The 21,148-nt window shown below is 44.7% G+C and overlaps 2 protein-coding genes across 4 annotated transcripts in view; one reads left to right on the top strand and one right to left on the bottom strand.

The window, feature by feature from the left end:
• Positions 1–2,279: 2,279 nt before the first annotated feature.
• Positions 2,280–9,319, top strand: LOC127157466 (WASP homolog-associated protein with actin, membranes and microtubules). The gene is given in 11 exon segments (XM_051100725.1): positions 2,280–3,113; positions 3,471–3,644; positions 3,844–3,994; positions 5,063–5,232; positions 5,905–6,073; positions 6,372–6,541; positions 6,659–6,745; positions 7,569–7,664; positions 7,749–8,023; positions 8,025–8,095; positions 8,647–9,319. Coding segments are annotated over 11 exon segments (2,175 nt in total). The 5' UTR covers positions 2,280–2,582; the 3' UTR covers positions 8,928–9,319.
• Positions 9,320–9,452: 133 nt separating this feature from the next.
• homer2 (homer scaffold protein 2) overlaps positions 9,453–21,148 on the bottom strand; it is a 14,310-nt gene continuing 2,614 nt past the window's right edge. For all 3 annotated transcript variants that reach the window (XM_051100731.1, XM_051100732.1, XM_051100730.1), the window contains 8 exons: positions 15,756–15,912; positions 15,013–15,144; positions 14,690–14,782; positions 14,291–14,427; positions 13,893–14,037; positions 13,621–13,731; positions 13,459–13,539; positions 9,453–12,369 (listed from right to left, as the gene is read on the bottom strand). In XM_051100731.1, coding sequence (XP_050956688.1) covers positions 12,181–12,369; positions 13,459–13,539; positions 13,621–13,731; positions 13,893–14,037; positions 14,291–14,427; positions 14,690–14,782; positions 15,013–15,144; positions 15,756–15,912 — 1,045 coding nt within the window. In that variant the 3' untranslated portion in view covers positions 9,453–12,180. The remainder of the gene's footprint in view (positions 12,370–13,458; positions 13,540–13,620; positions 13,732–13,892; positions 14,038–14,290; positions 14,428–14,689; positions 14,783–15,012; positions 15,145–15,755; positions 15,913–21,148) is intronic.

Genomic DNA, 21,148 nt, shown 5'->3' with positions numbered 1-21,148 from the left:
TTTCAGATCAGTACTGGTCAGCTGACCCTTCTGTGGGTCATGTAAATCACTATTTTGATCTGTGAAAACTTTCACAGGTTAGTACTGGTCAGCTGACCCTTCTGTGGGTCATGTAAATCACTATTTTGATCTGTGAAAACTTTCACAGGTTAGTACTGGTCAGCTGACCCTTCCCGTAGTCATATTAATCACTATTCTGATCTGTGAAAACTTTCACAATTCAGTACTGGTCAGCTGACCCTTCTGTGAGTCACTAACATCACTATTCTGATCTGTGAAAACTTTCACAGTTCAGTACTGGTCAGCTGACCCTTCCCTGAGTCATATTATTCACTATTCTGATCTGTGAAAACTTTCACAGTTCAGTATTGGTCAGCTGACCCTTCCCTGAGTCATATTATTCACTATTCTGATCTGTGAAAACTTTCACAGTTCAGTACTGGTCAGCTGACCCTTCCCTGAGTCACTAACATCACTATTCTGATCTGTGAAAACTTTCACAGTTCAGTACTGGTCAGCTGACCCTTCCTTGAGTCATATAAATCACTATTCTGATCTGTGAAAACTTTCACAGGTCAGTATTGGTCAGCTGACTCTTTCCTGGGTCACTAACATCACTGTTCTGATCTGTGAACATTTTCACAGGTCAGTACTGGTCAGCTGAACATTCCCTGAGTCAGTAACATCACTATTTTAATCTGTGAAAAAATTCACAGTTCAATTTGGGTCAGAATAGTGATGTACATGAATCAGGAAATGGTCAGTGACCAGTACTGAACTGTGAAAGTTTTCACAGATCAGAATAGTGATTAATATGACTCAGGGAAGGGTCAGCTGACCAGTACTGAACTGTGAAAGTTTTCACAGATCAGAATAGTGATTAATATGACTCAGGAAAAGGGCCAGCTGACCAGACTGAACTGTGAAAGTTTTCACAGATCAGAATAGTGATGTAATATGACTCAGGGAAGGGTCAGCTGACCAGTACTGAATTGTGAAAGTTTTCACAGATCAGAATAGTGAATAATATGACTCAGGGAAGGGTCAGCTGACCAATACTGAACTGTGAAAGTTTTCACAGATCAGAATAGTGATTAATATGACTCAGGAAAGGGCCAGCTGACCAATACTGAACTGTGAAAGTTTTCACAGATCAGAATAGTGATGTTAGTGACTCACAGAAGGGTCAGCTGACCAGTACTGAATTGTGAAAGTTTTCACAGATCAGAATAGTGATTAATATGACTACGGGAAGGGTCAGCTGACCAGTACTAACCTGTGAAAGTTTTCACAGATCAAAATAGTGATTTACATGACCCACGGAAGGGTCAGCTGACCAGTACTGAACTGTGAAAGTTTTCACAGATCAGAATAGTGATTTATATGACTCAGGGAAGGGTCAGCTGACCAATACTGAACTGTGAAAGTTTTCACAGATCAGAATAGTGAATAATATGACTCAGGGAAGGGTCAGCTGACCAGTACTGAACTGTGAAAGTTTTCACAGATCAGAATAGTGAATAATATGACTCAGGGAAGGGTCAGCTGACCAATACTGAACTGTGAAAGTTTTCACAGATCAGAATAGTGAATAATATGACTCAGGGAAGGGTCAGCTGACCAGTACTGATAGAAGAAAAAGAGAGCAGAGCATTAGGAACACTGTTACGCAATAAATAGCGATTGTGAAAGTTTTCACAAATCGAGTTTGACTTAAAAACAATGTTTTTGTATTTGAGCAGTCTGCGTGTTTAATGGCAAAATACGTTAAACATGAAGAGCGCATATTTTTCACATTCCTTACTATAGCGGACTTACCAAGGGGGTTACGGACAAGAGCTTTGCTGTGAAAAAATTCACAGATCAAGCTGGTTCACATGACACTGGTTTCAGTCTGCTAAGTTTCCAACTTTCGGGGCTATAAGCATTATAAAATTAAGAGTCGAAAAAATAAAATAAAATTTCGGCCAAAAGGCACATCATCACCAGAATTCACAAATCATGGAGAACCACATTCGGGATTATTTGCATGTTTATGACAGCGCGTTGTGTATTTATAGCCAAAAGAAATCCGAATATCAAACCGCAAACTATCTTTACTGCGGTCTGAAACCCGGAGAAATTCGTTTTGTTGACACATCGATCTGGTATCCATTGGTTTATCCTATAAAGGATTTACAGAAAGTGTAAGAAAGTATTATTGATCTGATCTGAATCGGCAGGGTCTGTGGTTTATTGGCAGATGAAACAGGTTTTTTTACACAGAAATATCGTGTAAAGATGAGCCTCAATCTGTCAGCTTTCCTGTACTTCTACCGCCTGTTTTGGACTCACATTTGCTGCGTGTTTTCTAGTGTCCAAATGAAATATCGCGGTATGTCATAATGGAACAGTGGACCGCTTTCCGTTACAGAGTTACGGTCCAGAACGGTCGTGTGGACAGATGCCGTTCCTTCATACAGCCCAATACCGAGTCTGTGCGTCGAATCAAAGCGTCACGAGGACGCTGGAATTCCCCCGTCACGTGACCGCGGGATGACGACAGCCGATGACGGCGGAAGTGCAACACAAACACAAACGCGATGAGCGACGCGGACAGCGATCGCATGGACAGTTTGGACGGATGGGTCGCCGTTAAACGCGACGCCTTCGATGACAGCGAGAGCCACAGACTCCGATTTATCGTGGAGTGGAACGAGATCGAGACAAAGTTCGCGGTGACGTGTCACAACCGGACGCTGCAGCGACGCGGCGACGCGAGCGGCAGCTGCGCGGGTCTGTTCTCCAGCGCGCAGCTGAGCTACGTGCACGCGCACCTGAGCGGCGTCCGGGACGAGCTCGGCCCGCTGTTTCCCGACCTGACGGGCTTCCGGGAGCCGAGCCTGTGGGAGCTGCTGTTCTCCAGCGCGCCGCGGAGCGATGCCGACGCGGCCTGCAGGCAGCTGGAGCGCTACCTGGGCGCCGCGGTGGACGCGTGCGGCCGCAAGATCGTGCTGGACGCGCTCTTCAGCGTCACGGAGGCGGACGAACGCGAGTACTTCGAAAACCTGCAGGAGTTCAAATGCAGAGCGATGCGCGACGAGATCACGCGAGCCACGGACACGCTGCGCGCGGTGAGACGCGACACGCTATTCTGTTCTATTCTATTCTTGAATTGTCTTCTGTTCTGTGCTGTGCTGTTGTGTTCTATTCTGTTGTTCTTTTTTATTGTTATATTTCATTATTTATGTTCTATTCTGTTCTGTTCTTTATTCTTGTCTATGCCATCGTGTTCTGTTCTGTTCTTTTTCTTATGTTCTGTTCTGTTATTCTGTTATATTTTATTCTTTTTTGTTGTGTTTTATTATATTCTGTTTTTTTTCTGTTAATTTCCATTCAGTTCAATTGTTATATATTTTTTATTTTGTATTCTGTTTTATTCTGTTGTGTTTGATTCTGAGTGTTGACGATGGTATTGTCATGTTCATCAGCTGCTACAGACTCATCCCAGTGCTGACGGGCTCCAGCGGCTGATGAAGATCTATGAGGAGGAGGATGAGGCTTACAGGGAGTTAGCGAGTGTGGCGACGCAGTTCTACCAGAACCTTCTGCAGCCCTTCAGAGACATGCGAGAGATCGCCACGCTCTACAAGACGGAGATTCTGGTACCTGCACACGTCACACGCTAGAACCATACAGAAAAAACACTTTCCCTCGTACGTCCTGTCCTGACCCGTCCGTCATTCAAGCAGCGAGAACAGCTCACAGATGTGATGATGAAAGATGGTGTAGGTTTTAGCTGATAAAGCTGATGTTGAGACGCAGCAGAAGTTGATGGACGTGAATCTGTTCGTGTTCTTTCAGAAATGTCTGGAGTACGAGGAGCTGGGCCCGAAGCGTGTGAGTGAACTGGAAGCAGAGATGAATGAATGGAATCAGCGCGGAGAAAAAGCTGTTCACTCCATACAGGACATCACAGCCGACTACTTCAGAGACACGTCCAAAGCGCTGACAGGTCTCTGTCTCTCTCACACACACACACACACACACACACAGAGCTGATTTACACTGTTTTGTACTTTCAGATCTTCACAGTTTACACTGAACTTTTCAAAGGCTTCAAGTTAAATCTGATGCGTCACTTCTCAACAGTGCAGAAAATGCCCCAAAAGTGGCACAGAAATCTGCGGCGCATACGGCAGAATGCACTCACTAATATATTGTACTCCAGTACAGTCTGCCGACACACATTTACATTTACATTTACATTTATTCATTTAGCAGACGCTTTTATCCAAAGCGACGTACAGGTGGGGAATACATCAAGCGATTTGTCCTAAAGAGGCAAAACGACCTACGAAGTGCTCAAATTACCATATAACAGGCATTGTTCAAATAAGTACAAGCTAGAAAGGGAAAAGAGTAGAAACTTTTTTTTTTTTTTTTTTTTTTTAGTCGAGTAGTGTTGAAAGAGATGGGTTTTCAGCAGTTGCTTGAAAGTTGTTAGGGAGTTGGCATTCCGGATAGCGGTGGGAAGATCATTCCACCAGCCGGGAACGGTATAAGAGAATGTTCTGGAAAGTGATTTTGTGCCTCTTTGTGATGGTACAATGAGGCGTCACTCACTGGCGGATCTCAGAGTTCTGGAGGGAGTGTAGATTGGTAGCAGTGAGTGGAGGTAGGCGGGCGCTGAGCCTGTGGTTGTTCTATATGCAGGCATCAGTGTCTTGAATTTGATGCGAGCTGCAATTGGGAGCCAGTCACACATGCATCATCTTTTTAAGACTTTTCTAGTGTTGATTTAATATAATATAATATAATATGATATAATAATAACACATTATATAATATGAATGTTTGAATAGATGTGTTCTAAAATGTGCTATAAAATAAAGTTTGCTTTGCATATGTCAGTAGTTCAGTAAACACGCAACTCTTTCATACTTTCAGAACTCATGCAGTGACATTTACTTACTGCACAGTGATTTACAGTATGTCAATTCACAACACTCACAATCACAAACACACCCTTCTGTCCCTGTTTTTATTACTGACCTCTGTGTGTGTGTGTGTGTTGCTTCAGGTATGGTGAAACAGATGGAACAAGATCAGAAAAGATTTGGCCACGCCTCTTGGGGAATGGCCACTCCCAGACAAGAGAAACTTAGAGTCCTATTGGCTAAAGAGACGCTGCAGTACATGAGAGCCAAAGAGATGTGCATCAAACGCAAGAGAGACGAGATCCGAGAGAAGGTGTGTGTGTGTGTGTGTGATTGACTCTGGATGACAGATGCAAACAGCCTGTAAAATCCGACACACTGATATGTTTTTGTATTTTAAAACCCAAGTTTGATCAGTATTTGCATATTCATGAGCTCTTTCAGTGTTTATGTCTCAGAGTTTGACAGTGATCCACTAGAGGGAGCAGTTTCACTCTGCTGTCATTCAGATGCAGTGTTTTGAAGTGCATTATGGGTATTACAATGATGGTTTTATGTATTTCTGGTTTGACATATTATAATGTCACAAACACCTTAAACTGAGTTGAAGGCCTGTTGGCTGCCATGGAAACACTGTGACACGTCTGTGACGCGACATTATTTAATGTACACACACACACTCATGTTTGTTTTTGTGAATTGTGGGGACTTTCCATAGACTTCTATAGTTTTTATACTGACCAAACGATATTGTCTATCTCCTAACCCAACCCTAACCCTAAACCTAGCCCTCACAGAAAACATGTTTGCATCGTTACATTTTCAGATAAACATCATTTAATATTTTTAATAATTTTTTAACATTGTGGGGACCACAGGCCGGTCATTTGGGAGGACATTTGGTCCCCACGGTGTAGCAAGAACAAGTACACACACACACACACGGCATCAGGTGAAGCGGCTGGTAACAGGTGTGTCTCTGCAGATGCGTAGCGTGGCGGCGGGCGGCTCGGAGGCCATGAGTGTCGTCCGTGACCTGGAGCTGCAGTATTATGAGACACAGCTAGAACTTCATGACTGCAGGTTTGAGATCCTGAAAAACGAAGAGCTGCTGCTGCTGACACAGATTAAGAGCACACAGCGACAGATCAAAGGTCTCACACACTCACACACACAGATGTCTGTCCTTTCCTTTGACTTCTGCTGTTTTTCTGCTGAGCCTCAGATGATTTAGCGTGAATGTGTTTTGCTCATGGTGCCTGTCGCTTCCCGCAGTCTTGCTGATTTCAGCTTTTACTATATTTATAGGAATATTTGAAGCCCACGAATGTTGTGACGGACAGCCGTATTTAATAACAGGTGTGACATAACCAAACTGACTATGTTTAGCCCAGGACTGATGAGTGTGTGTGTGTGTGTGTGTGTGTGTGTGTGTGTTTGTTTGTTCTGCAGAGCTGCAGGAGCAGGTGGTGTATTATGACACCTGTGAGGACCCCGAGGAGCTGCAGGATGTTCAGGTGGATGTAAGTCCTGCCCACTCACACCTGCAGCAGCACCTCAAACAACTGGAGAGCAAAAGAGGAGCGATTTCATCACGCAGAGCTTACCTGAGGAACCAGCGGGTACACACACACACACACACACACACACACACACACACACACACACTCACACACTCACTCACAGTCTGTGCTCATCGTGTGCGTTTATCCCGCGTGTGTGTGTCCGTCCGTCCGCAGGAGTTGTGTGTTCAAGCTCACGAGCAGCAGCAGCGTTCGGTCACGCAGAGATCCGAGCAGCAACGCCAACACCACTCCGCACAGCTGGTGAGTAATGCGCCGGTAACCGTGGTAACCACAACCCACTGCATCACCCCACAAAGCATCCCATAATGAGTCACAGTAGCGTAGGATTCGTGGGCCGTATGTGGGCCGACCAAGTCGCCATGGCGACCGAGCCTTCTGTCAGGCCAGCAGGGGTCACGCTCACATTCCCAGAATTCCCTGCGCTCGAGCGACTGTAAAAGCTGAGGCCGCTGAATGTGTTTCTGTTGATTCACGCTCTTTTTTTTTTTTTTTTTTTTCCCTGTGGTGAATGTGGCACACGTTAGTGACTCACGCATACGCCTCGCACACAAGTGCAATCACGTTTCCCAAACGGACGAGACGCCTGAGATTAGTGAAAGATGCTGCTCGTAGCGCTGTATGACGCGTGTTTAATGTGATGTAATGTGGTGTGTGTGTGGTGAATGTTTGTGTAGTGAGTGTGTGTGTGTGTGCTCTCAAATGTGGCAAATAAAATGTGGAATTTTACTTGGAATTTGAGGATTTGAAATAAATTCATATGTCTGTGTTTTTAAATAATATTCAGTGTGAATCATCCATAAACAGAATCAAACACACAATGAGCTGCTTATGGAAATTTGCATTGAATTGATTCCATTAAATCGAATAAATCAATAAACAGTGGAGGAGCACTTCACTTCCCAGAATTCTGTTGGACTGGTGAAGGTTCTGTGTTGCATTTCTTCTTCATGTTGAATTTTATTTTAGTTCCTGTTCATGTAGTTCCGTTTTCACATCCGATTCAAACTCACAGTCGTGAACTGAACCGTGTGTGTGTGTTTGTTTGTCTTGTGTGTTTGATCAGAAGCGAGAGAAGAGGAGAGCTGAGGAGGAGCAGATGAAGCAGTGGGTGGAGAATGAGCGAGCAAAGACGCTCAACAGACTGCGCTGCTTCAGAGAGGTAAAGCACCGTGAGTGAGTGAGTGTGTGTATTGTTTTCAGCATGGCTTCACTGTTTGTTTCTTGTGCGTTTCTCTGAGTTTAGAGTCATCAGGGTCAGTACGCGTTACGGACGGCTCGTGTGAAGCCAGTGTCACATGACTCCAGCAGAGATGACTCCTCCCAGCCCCTGTCAATCATCAGCCTGGGGCCGCAGAGCTCCACTCCCCACAGGAAAAGGCGGAGTCAGAAGCAGCGTGACATACCGGTGCAGATTCTTCTGCCGCCTGGATCGGGATCAGCACAGCCAGACCAGGCGGCGCCGCCGCCGCCTCCTCTTAATCCTCCTCCTCTCCTTCCTCCACCTCCTCCTCCCCCTCCCCCCTCCTCCTCCTTCCGCCCCGCGCATTAGTGAGAAGCTGCCCGTCCGAAACACCCTAGAGCAAAACTCAGGTGAGTCTCATGTATGATCACGTCTCCTGGGAGCGTTTGCTCTAAACCGCATTCTGTGTGTGTAAAAAACTAACAATAGTTCATTGCTGGATGAGTAGATGCTGTGAAATACGATTTATTAGGTGTTGCTTTATGAGGCTGATTGAATTATTTTATCTGGGAGGAGCATCACTACAGGTCAGATTCAGAAAATCTCAAATTAAATCCTTAACTGCTGTGTTCTTCTCGTGTTTTATCTTAAGAAAGAGCGATGAATAATTTATGTATTCTCTAAAATACTGATCTAGTTTCTTTCTAGGAATTCAAGCTCTTATAAAATCTTCTTAAGGTTAGCAGAACCTCAGACTCTCCTTAAAACCTCAAAGCTGAGCCCGTCGTCACATCCGGGAGCAGCTCGAGGTGCTTAGACAGGGTTCATAGTGGGACAAATATTAAGACCAGCATGAAGTTCTGTTTGTCAAATCGAGTCAGACGACGACATTGGAGCGTGTCGTTTCAGTTTCATTTCAGAGTTGAAATCTGTTTGAGCGAATGACGTGTCTGTGATGCAGGATCGATGGACGAGCTGTTAGCGTCGCTGCAGCGCGGACAGAAACGGCTGCGGAAGGTCACGGTCAACGCGGAGAGCGGCGACCTCAGGAACAGCCTGCTGTCGGCCATCCGTCAGGGCGTGACCCTCAAGAAAGTCCCGCCCTCCAGCGGCCCGACGCACAGCGCCGACTCGGAGCTCGAGAGAAGCATCAAAGCCGCCATGATGAGGATGAAGAAGGTGTCTAACGACTCCGATGACGAAGAGCCGTCGGACGCGCCGTCTGGAGACTGGGAGAGCTGAACGTCTGCGATTCCAAACGTCGCCGCTGGACGGACGGCTGTGAACCCGACGCCGATTCAGCCGCCGTTTCTGATCGCCGTGGCCAACTTCCTTTGCCAAACTCTGGGTTTTGCACTGAAATGTCTCGTGATAGGGTTATAGAAATACAGCCAACCGCACTGAACATTAGAAATGTCTAACGTCTGTGAACGCTTTCATTAAAGTGCCTGATCAGGATCGGAGCGCTCATCTGTCTGTGTTTGAGCGAAAGTCTATGATTTACCCAGAATGCTTTTCTTTTCCTGGAAAAGTATCAAAGCCTGAAGCAGCGATTCTCAAACTGGTAAGCGCAACACAGCTATGGAAATGCACACTAATATAATACAATTCATTAAAAACAATATTTAAATCATTATACTGTGTATTTTATTTCAAATATGTGATTACGACATCAGTCGCCGCCTTCGCTGTCGTGAGAAATCAGATGTTCGTGGTGCCTTTGGAAAATCAGTCCACAGTAATACTGGCGTGATGTGCTCTGATTTCAACACGGAATCTTTCATTTTCAATAAAACTGAAGCAACAGTGGGAACAACAACTTAATTCTCTACTTCTTCATACTGGAAATATGGCACAATATTATTAATATCAACCTGTTTATGACAATTATTCAAGTTAGTGTGCTGTTAGGACAATCAATCATACGCGTTTTGCCCTTACTTTGTACGTTCAGGTGTTTTGTACACGTCCGTTAAATATAGTGTTTTTTTTGTTAACAATACAGATCGTGTCAAAGCAGCTTTACAGTATGAAACAGGGAAAAAGTGTGTCGAAGGAACTAAAACTCCATCGTTCTCCTCTGGCCAGACGAAACCTGCAGTTTCGTTCCAGGCTGCAACAAAGTCAGATTGAGCAGAGGACTCGCCGGGTTCCCGTGGTCTGTGCCGAGGTCCTCGCCGGGGATCCGTCTCTGGGGCTCGTCTAGTTGACGTGCTCTCCGCTGACTTTCAGGGCTGTAGAGGTCGTCTCTGGTGCTGATCTGGATACAGACTGGATTTGCTTTGTCACTGATGCTAAAAGTCCACTAGCGAGACTTCTTACATGTGAGTCAGCTCGAGCTCCTGCAGGTCGACATTAAGAGTGGTTTGTTCGTGACTCACAAACATGGATTCAGTTTTGTGTCGCATCAAAAATAAAACCATATAAAGCAGCTCAAGCACTTCAAATTGATGGGCTATGAGTAACAAACTCAGACTTCAGATTACCGTTCAGAAGTTTGGGGATGGTAGGATGATTTAATGTTTCTGAAAGAAATCTCTTTTGCTCACCAAGGCTGCATTTATTTGATCAAAAATACAGTTAAATTTAGTAACATTGTGAAATATGACTACAATTTAAAACAGCTGTTTTCTATGTGAATATCTGTTAAACTGTAATTTATTTCTGTGATGCGCAGCTGAATTTTCAGCATCATTACTCCAGTCTTCAGCGTCACATGATCCTTCAGAAATCAGTCTAATATGCTGATTTGCTGCTCAACAAACATTTCTGATTATTAGCAATGTTGAAAACGGTTGTGCTGCACAATGTTTATTGTGGAAACTACCATACTTTTTATTTTTTGGGATTCACAGATGAAAAGAAAGTTCAAAAGAACAGCATTTATTTGAAATAGAAATCTTTACTGGTACTTTTGAACAATTTAATGTCTGTTGTGGTGAATGTATGCTGAGCCCTCATATAAGCGTGATTGATCTGAACAACTGGCTTATGGATCAAATCATGACTTTACTAAAACTGTGGTCTCTTTAGAGACTGGAGGATCAGGTGATCATTTGGGGGTCTGATTTGATTTCAGGCGTCAATGCTTCACCTGAAAATAGTGAGAGAAACTGATCTATACCAACTGAAAATGTTGCTGATGGAAGCTTCAGTTCAGAAAGTCCAAATGATTCCACTAGAGAGAAGAGGAAAGCCCTGCGACCGTGTGTGTGTGTGTGTGTTTGTGGACCAGATGGAGGTGCGACACACAGATCCTGAGCATCACAGAACACAACGTTTCCATGGAAACAGGCTTCGTTACGGTGATATCACAGAAATCTACTAACAACGATAAAACAACTGTATGAACAAATGTATTCACATCTGGAACACAGCATACTCTCACAATCAATAGCAGCCGTGTGTGGGATGCAGGTTGCCAAGGCAACACATCCTCTCACCAATCAGAGGACGCAAGAGAGACACCCACCGCCTGAAAGAGCCTCAAACATTAGAAATAACTACAGAAACACAGATTTCCTTCATAAACTAGATTTCCACAATTATTTATTTTACAATTTTGATCAACAAAAGTGTTTTTTTTTTCCAGAAAGAGGGAAAAAAGGCTCAAGTTTCCAGTAAGAGGTGTGTGTGTGTGTGTGTGTGTGTGTGTGTATGTTAAAGACACTCACCCACATTAAACGCTCTATAATACACCAGCCACGACATTCAAAACAGCATCAAGAAAAAAAAAAACAACAACTGAAAGGAACTGAGGAGGGAGTTGGGAAGCTCAAACGCTCTGATCACAGACTCAGGAAAGGCAGAGATTATTCTAAAAAAAGCACACGTATAAATTATCCCATCACCCGAACATCACACACACACACGAGCGGAGGAGCACGTCACAAACACTACTGAGCACGACACACACACACATGTGCACCGTACGAGCAATCTGCCTTCATCACAGCAGATATTTGGCTCATATTTTCATCGATCAGAATAAGAATAATCTGAATGCGACTTCACCTCGAAAACTGTTTTGAGAAACAAACAAACCAACAGAAGAAGCAGAAAAGGAGGAGAAGAGCGTCCTGCTGCCTGAGGCGAGTATTGCATGAGGAGCCGCTCAGGACGCGTCTCATTCGAACATCAGAGGAGAGTTTATGAGGCGGAGACACAGAGAGCGCCACCTTCAGGCACTTAGTGATTCTGCAGTTCACGTGTGTTTGTGCATATCAGCGATTCCAAACGGCCCTGAGATCTGCAGCGGTTAAATCCACCCTTTAGTCCGTCTGTGTGTGTGTGTGTGTGTGTGTGTGTGTGTGTGTGTGTGTGTGTGTGTGTGTGTGTGTGTGTGTGTGAGAGAGAGAGAGAGAGGGTGAGGGAGACAGAGAGACTCCTCACTGACCATCAGTAGCCCTTAACCAGCAGTCAGAAGATCACAAACACACAACAGGAGCCCAGTGAGACAAACAGAGTGTGTGTGTGTGTGTGTGTGTGTGTGTGTTCAGTTATCGACGCCTAGTTTCGAAATGCCCTGACGAACTTCATGGAGCTCATCAATCTTCCCGTCCAGAACGTCCATGAACTTCTTGAGTTCGGTCTTTATGTTCTTCTGTTTCTGCTGACTGTCGTCGATCTCGCTCTGCAGAAGCATCATCTTCTCGCCCAGGTCTCTGTTGGCCGTTTCTGCAGCCTGTAAAACAAAACCCGCATCAGTAAACGCAGACGTGAACCTCACAAACACGAGTCAGCGCATGCAGAAGCACAGATTCACACTGGCACGGTGAACGGTTATTAGGATCGTTCCTGGCGCAGTCGTGTGCGTGAGGTTAAAGTTCAGCGTGGCTAAATAGAGACGGTCGTCTAAAGTTCGGTGCGGCTGTTAATGCTAAACCGCAGGAACGCGGCAGCACTGAAGGAAAATCCCACACGTCTTCAAATAAAACAACACGGCGGCTCAGTGTCAGACTCATTTACACAATTCTATCAGACAGAACGGATCCAACTCCAAAAAAAAACGATTTGACGATTCTTCAACATCTCGTGTTCCCAGACGTCTCGGCTGTAAGATGTTTTCATAAAGCCGATATAGCTATTCTTTGCTTTTTCTAGTAGGATACTACTTCTGAATCAACTGATGATTCAACTCCTCGACGATTATGACAGACGTCTAGAGCAGCAGACACTAGTCTTCAACTCATTTGGAAAATGGTTCTGTATGTTATTTCAGAGTTTGTGCAGCTGATCTGTTGATGTTTCTCTAACACTGTGTTTCGGGTTTGTTTTAAATGTTTAACACTAAATCTGTTCTGTATGTACAGACTGTAAAGTTTAAAGAAAACCTGCCATAGATTTATACTGACAGAGCGTACAGTATTCAGAATGATCACTAATACTCGCCGAGTGAATTAGTGATTACAAAGAAAACAGATAAAGACACAAAGTTTAACCAAATATTCATACGTGTCGCACGTCACGTCAGTCTTTGAGAACAAACGCGGGACGCAGACGACGACTAGATGCCGAACTACAATCACATCATCTGTTAGTCCAACAAAATAAACGGACCGATTTCAGCAGGACCGAAGCTTTTACGTGACGTTTAAAAAAGACATTTTACTGCTTTAGTCTGACTGAAACTGAACTTCCAAATTTTCTTCAGCAAATGCTAATCCAGCAGCCGTCGCCCGAACACGAGCAAAAGTGTTGATTCTCAGTGAACGAGTGAGCCGATCCGCGACCGACGTCCGTTAAAACAGTGTCTTGTTTGTGTGTCGTTCACCTGTAGTTTGGCCGTGATACTTTCACATTTGGCCATGAGCTGCGGGATGGTTTCTGCCTGTTTGCGCAGGTCCTCGAGCTCCTGAAAAACACCATCACACGTGTTTGTGAGCCCACTCGCGACAGGAGAACACGGCCGGCGTGCGGTGCCTGTGAGACTCACCTGTTCTTTCTCCTGCAGATCTGCTTCCAGCTCTTGAATTCTGAGCGCCAGCTGAGCGTTTCTCTCTCTCTCCAGACTCACCTCCTTACACTGAACCTCCAGCTCTGAGATCTACAAACACACACCGTTAGCATCAATCACACACACTTGTGTCTTTCATCTCTTTCTAAACTACAGATTCTGGTTCTCTAACCCTGCATTTAAACTCAACTAAACGGAGATTAAAGCAGCTCCGCTGATGAATGACTGTCGAGGCGGCGCCGGTTCTTCACCTTGTTCTTCAGCTGGTTGTTCTCGTCTTGGCTCTGCATCACTTTACTCTTCCAGTTCTCGGCGTTGCTGTTCGCCTCCTGCAGCGTGTCCATCAGCCGGGCGTTACTCTCCTTCAGCGCCTGCAGCTCCGTCTCCACCTTCTTACTGTCAGACACAAACACGCACGGAGTTCAGCTTCACGTCTGCGCTCGTCAAAGACAAACATCGAACATCCTTCACTACTACAGACGTCCAAACATCAGACGATGTTCCGATTCAGATTTGATCACGTCGGCGGGTTTGTGCGACGGTTTGGTAAATATCAAAACTCTCAATAAAGGAATATCACATTCCTGAACAAACTGTTTTTGTTTTTTTCCCTGACTGAATCAGGTGAACGAATGATTCGGCGTCTCACCTCTGCTCCACTACGGACTTCAGCCGGTCGTTCTCGCTCTTCAGCGCCGTGTTGTCCGGCACGTGTGAGATCTTCTCGTCATCCGTTCCGTTGATACTGGACGCTTGATTGCCTGATGGAGTTTCACGGCCAGATTCCTGACAAAACCACACAATTTCACACTTGTAACAGACGTCACTCGCAGACACTTTACTGACGTCTGATGAAAACATCTGATGGCACATCATCTTCAGCAAACAAGCTTTGACTATGAACACTGGGAGAATAACTTCAGATAAACGGCTGGTGATTTTCCTCAGTTATACATCTGAATGAACAAATGAATGTTCTGCTGTCTGATTTTTCTTTTTCATGAGGGTCAGAGGAATGTGCAGATGGCGATCGTGGTGTCACATGTACCTGCGACTGATCGCTGGACGTCTCCATCTTCTCCTGAGATTTTTCTCGGGCCAGTTTCGCAGCTTCCTTGACTTCCTGGAACTTCTCAGCAAACTGAGGTAAAACAGAAAAAACACGGATGGGGATTGTTACACCTCTGACGGTTACTGCAGAAAGACGTGCTGCAACCGATCATAACAATACATCAACGTCAAGAACAGCCGCGTCTCACGCGCTCATAGTTCAACAACAAGAGTGTATGTGTGCGTGACTGTCTCTGTGTGCGTGCGTGCGTGCGTACGTGTGTGTGTGTGTGTGCATGCATGCGTGACATTTTGTCAGACCTTTGACAGCTGTTGTTCAGAGGCGAAGCCGAGTCCAAACACTGTGTTTGCGCGACTGTCGGCCCACTGGCCAAACTTTTGCGATGTTTTAGTGAAGTTCATATTGGGGGTGATTGTGCTGTTGATGATTACCTGAAAAAGAAAACATCAGAACTTGACAAGAATCAAACACACACACACACATACACACACAGAAGCAGATCTGCTGAATCTTTCACACATCACTTCTCCAAATACTCCTGTATTTTGTAAATGTGACTCAAATGTCATAATTACAATTATTGTTGGAAACAGCTTAAGACAGCTGGACTGATTAATTAACAACACACACACACACACACACACACACACACACACACACACACACTCACTGATTCTGTGTGACTCTTGAAGCTGATCAGAGTAACACGTGTGTGTGTTTAGCCAGCCATTTAACCTCAACACGTGTGTGTGTGTGTGTGTGTGTGTGTGTGCGCGTGCTGTCAGAGTGACAGCAGCAGGTGTGTGTGTGTGTGTGTGTGTGTGTGAGAGACTCTCAGCAGGTCTGTACTTTGACATCATCACTGCCGCCTCCATACTGAGGGACTGATCCAAATCTCCATGGCAACATGAACCATAAACCCTCTGCAGAGGAAGACCCTCAGTGTGTGTGTGTGTGTGTGTGTATGAGCACTCAGACTGTGGACTGCAGCGTCAGTAGACACTGCATGAAACACAGACAGACAAGTGCGCATCTGTCTGACCTTTGACCCATCCACGCTGATGATGCGGTAGCTGTTGCGTGTGCTGTCGTAGAAGTACGAGACAGTAACAGCCTGTTTACTGGCAGGAACCCAGTTCTTCTTGGTGGTGGGATCGATCTGGAAGACATGAGCTCTGGTGGTGAAGATCGGCTGCTCCCTGCGACACACACACACACAAACACACGTGTCACAGGAACATCACATGAAGATCAGCTCAGGTCAGCACACACTGCAATCACTCTCATCTGTGTGTGAAATCATCAACAACTTCAGCTTGATATTAATATTTAGAACATAATCAGTATTTGTTCATCGATTTCACATTTTGCACTCATATGAAAATAAATCACACAAAAGCAGCATCATCTGCCGGAGCTCCTTAAGATCTTCAGTGAAATGACCTACAGCTGTCATTCCCCCAACATCACCGCCAACGACGCTCGACTGAGACAATGAGCAGTTACACCGCTCACGGTCATTGGACGACAGGATGACACCGCTGACAGATCACAATCAGTCATTACTGAGGAACATGTGATAATCGTCAAAACAAGGCAAAATACAAATCTCAAGTCTGTTCACTTTACAAACCGACTTGGCTTTATTTATTTCTAAACATCTGATAATGAACACCAGGGGCGTAGATTTAGGGTGGACGGAGGGGATGTGTCCCCACCAATATCTTCCGTCCATTGAAATGTCCCCACCAATAATTTAATAATAATAATAATTTAATCCAAAAAAAAAAAAAAAAACTCGTGCTGTCAACATTAACCTAGACACGCAGAAAGGGATAAATCACGTTCTCTCCTTGAGTCCTCCCGCCCCCAAAACACATATGGACATTTTGATTGGCTGTGCCTTTCCCTGCCATCATGTGAGAGGCTCAGATACAAGCAGCGCCAAACGCAGTGGATTTTTTTTGCCGTGCAGGAAGGTGTGTTGGGTGACACGTGAGGATGGCGGCAGCAAAAAAAAAAGAAGCTGGACATAAGGAGCTTTTTTTCAAAGAAAAGTGTAAGTCACTTCAAGTTCGCTAGTCAATCCATCAAAGTCCATCAAAGTAACGACAACAGTTAACGTTAATGCTAGTGGGTTTTTTTTTTTACCGCTTTGACGCACATTGATTATAGCAGGGCAGGCTATAGTCTGTGAATACGGACTTAAAACTAACAGCAGATTAAACAGCTAAATGTAAAAGTATAAATATGATCCTGTCAGTTCTCCTAATCTAATGACGACTACTTGTCAGAAATCAGCTTTGTGAAAGAAATTGATATGCTACATACTAATATTGGGGTTAGGGGTTGGTGGGTGGTGCAGGGGAGGGGGAGGGGGGGGTCATAGGTCCCCACCAATGTCCAGAGCAAATCTACACCCTTAATGAACACGAAGGCCTTTTCACTAAACGCCAACAAAATCTCATCAGAAAAGGTCGTTCACAATGAAACCGAGACAAATACTAAAGTGACTTGAGCTAAAGTGAAGCCCACATCAGGATCCCATCTGCACTTCATGATGCCAGATAATACAACGCAATGCAGCGTAATATAAACATATACTAAATAATCAGTGCTGGGTAGTAAATGATGACGTGTAATCTGGAATACCTAATCAGATTCCAAAATAACATGATTATATATTATTCACACAATGGCAGAAAATGAATCATAATTTGATTTGTTCTAATTCTCTTTTTCTCTCCCTCTTAAATTTTCCTCTTTAAAGTTCTACTGTTTTTTGAAAGTCTTCCAGCTTTTCATCAACTCACAAACCCGCAGTAGTTCGTTCATGAAACCCAGTTTAGGAAAGCCTGGCATAATGTCCTAATTTCCATGATGTCATTTGTAATCAGTAATGGACTACAATTTGTAAGTAATTTTCCCACCACTGTAAACAATGCAGATAAAAAACACAACACAAGGTAAATAACACAAAAAAATCACCACTTTCCAAAAATAATATAAACAAAGAACAGGCTCACAATTACACATTTTCCATTTCAAAATTCCATACTTTTCCAGACTCACATTTTCCAAACCTCTCAGTAATTTTCCAGACCATACTTAACATAAATGGTTAATACATTTTTATTTTTTCAGGTTTTGAAAATAGCCCGTAAAATAAAAAAAAAAAAAAAAAATTTAAATACAGACTTTTGCATGCACACAAGAAACTTTTTTGTGCCCTCGAGAAACTATTCATATGCACATGGGAATTTTTTTGCCTGCTTAGGCATTACAGTTTCTAGTTTTATGAAACCCATTTCCTTTGTGCATCGCTGCCATCTTACTATGAATAAAACGAGAGCATGGATACATATGAATTGATAGAGATCTACTTTCTCAAATTTTGGCTTTCCTTATTGTAGTACCTCTAATATCAAGGCCTAATATCCAATTTAACATCCTCTGCGGTGGCGGTGAAACCATGACACAAAATGAACCGACGGCACAATGTGGCTTTAAAATGTGGCTTTTGTTACGGCAGCATGTCCTATTTCAGTATTTCAAGGCCTTAGGTCTCACAGCCAAGACGCCAGAGCACAAAAAGGGCTGACGGCACAAGAGGAGGCTCAGTGTGCGTTGTCCTGTATGCTAAGTTTCTTGTGAGCACATGAAAGTATGTATTTTTCTTGTATGTTTGCAAAGGTCCTTGAGACTATGCCATATGGTGCTAAGAATATCGTGAAAAGAAACCTAAAACACAAAACATTTTGCACAATGAAAAAAAAGTGCACCTTGAATTCATTCACTTGTTTCTGACAATCACGAAAAAAAAAAAAAAAAAAAAAAAAAAAACTCACTAAACAGCTGCCATGAAAACACACTTTCTGTATGATGAACTTGCCTTCATTAAATTGAAAAACTAAATTTTTGCCATACTTTTCCAGACCTGTAAATGACTTTAATCAAACTCCATACTTTTCCAAACCGCGTACGAACCCTGACAATTTGAACAGTTTGCAGCAGTTTGAGAAATGTGTGTGTGTGAAAGGGCAGCAGTTAACACTAAAGGTGCATCAGTTCAGCTCATTAAAGCCATCCTCATTAACTCTGATCTGATTTAGATTTGACACAGACGTCATGTGATTTCTCAGGCTGATGTCATGTTCACCGTCGCATCTGAACGCATACGTGAGGTCAGCAGACTCTGATCTGCGTTTATGATGAGGGACGTGCAAAACCACCCGTTACATTAAGTCGATGAGCTGCGTTTCAGCAGGACCGGTCTGTGCTCATTCACGAGTGAAGTCAGACAGCGGTGAACGGTCGACCGTCCTACCGCTTCCCTGCTGATGACATCTGCAACATCATCATCATCATCATCATCATCATCCGCCCAGCACTTCACCAGATCTCAAAATAACCTGACAATGACGAGACGCGCGTGTGTGATTCACACATCATCACACCAGAGCACTCGGTGAGTCTCAGCCGAGCCATGGCAGGAATGCGGCTCTACCTGTACACGCGCACACACCCATAGCGCCGCACCTGAACTCTGACCTCAGCGTGTTCTGACTGGAGCAGACCGTGGAGCGGCCGGGGCTGTGACCGGACACACACTCCACACGTTCAGCAGGTCAAACTGCTCCGACGCGACTCACCGAACGACCAGAACCGCAATCGCACAGAAACGCAGGCCACGAGACTCGCCGTGACGTCATAAAGCAGCCGCCGCACCTGTAGGTTCACTTCATACTGACGGGCAGCAGACCGAACTCACCATCACACGCCGTTAGTCACATTCGCACAGCGACAGAAACGTGATCTGCTGCTAATCAAGGAACATTTTAATGCTCGAGCCAGCTGTCTAAGCACATTATTTCGCACAACTTGTGTGTCGTCAATTTAATGGGTGTCTTGAAGATGGATTACTCGTATACTGAGTCCTTCAGGCTGTAAACTGTTAAAATGACCACACTTAATATGACGGTCAGGAGGTCAAACTCAGTCAGACTTGGAAGGCTGTGCCATTTTAGTCAAGTCACATTTATTTCTATAGCGCTTTATAGAACAGTATTCAATTCTGCTGTCACTTCGACAGCGGCCGTACAAACAGTTTGGTCGCAGGACTGATCAATATCTGTCTGTTATTTTTCCAGAACAGATCAGATCAGACGAGACAAAGTCAATCAGTATGACGACGATGAAAGAGATCGTTCTGTCATTTACTCCACCGCAACCCATTGAGGACAGAATGATCTTTTTATCAACATTTAATTCCTTTAATAAGCAAATGTGTCATTAGTTTCTCTCAATCACAGCTGTGGTTTTTCCACCAATACGTGCTCCGTGTACAAGCATTCAGAGCGTTTGTGCTGTAAGCTGACCCGTCCGACCACATTTTTGGATAACCAGCTCAGAGCGTTACCCTCTCAACAATAACTTTCACTGTCTTTAAGGCCACGACGGCAGATCTCGACTGAGCGGCAGGATGATCAGCACTACGGAGAGTTCACGGTACACGCTGCTGCTGCTTAAAGTCATTGGCTTTGGCTCCCGGGACAGCAGCAGATGGTTGCGACCGACACCATCTGGCGACGAGGCTTCAATCCCCACCGGATAGCCGGCGTCATTTACCAGCCGTTAAGTAGTATGTGGGGTCTACGGCGTCCCAAACACACACAGGCTGCCAGGCCCGACCTGCAGTCAGCAGCTTGACAATGTGTCAGATCAGCGTCAGTAAACTTGTTCCATTCATGTAACTGGAGCCGAGCGGCGGCGTGACGGGCCGGCCTCTCTGACACCGGGTTTAAATAGACCAGGGGTAGGCAAGTTTGGTCCTAGAGAGCCGCTGTCCTGCAGAGTTCAGCTCCGACTCTAAATAAACACACCTGAAATGTCAAATGTCTACAGGATTACTATGGCTATAGGTAGGTGAGGGTTTTTGCGGGGTTGGAGATAAACGATTCAGGACAGCGGCTCTGTAGGACCGAACTCGCCTCCAGTCCAGCCCCTCATTCAACCTGGGAACAGACGTCCGGCTACGCCTCATCTGCGGCGCTTTCTGGTTCAACCCCAACGCTTTATCAGCGTCTACGGAGGCGAGAGAGTTCCACCATTCCACGCTGTCACAGGTTTGTGTGGAGAATGAGGTTAATCTATAACCCTCCTGTCACTGAAAGGGGCCTCCAGCTGAAAACTGAGCCGTAATCGATCGACATCACATCGTTAAAAAACACCCACAGCGTGGAAAACCTAGAACAATGAGCCAACCCTTACAAATCCAGGCTGTCCAAAGTGTCGGATGTGATCTGGGCGAATACTTTGTTTTAAATATATATATGTAGTTTACACATTTGCACAGTGATGTAGCGCGTTGGAAACAGAAATCCTGAGAGTCTGACAAGAACAGACTGTAGTGCCACAAACTTCATGACGTAATAA

Source organism: Labeo rohita, unplaced genomic scaffold (assembly GCF_022985175.1).
Source record: "Labeo rohita strain BAU-BD-2019 unplaced genomic scaffold, IGBB_LRoh.1.0 scaffold_108, whole genome shotgun sequence".
Lineage (NCBI taxonomy): Eukaryota > Metazoa > Chordata > Actinopteri > Cypriniformes > Cyprinidae > Labeo > Labeo rohita.
This window is presented reverse-complemented; position numbering and strand designations above follow the sequence as displayed.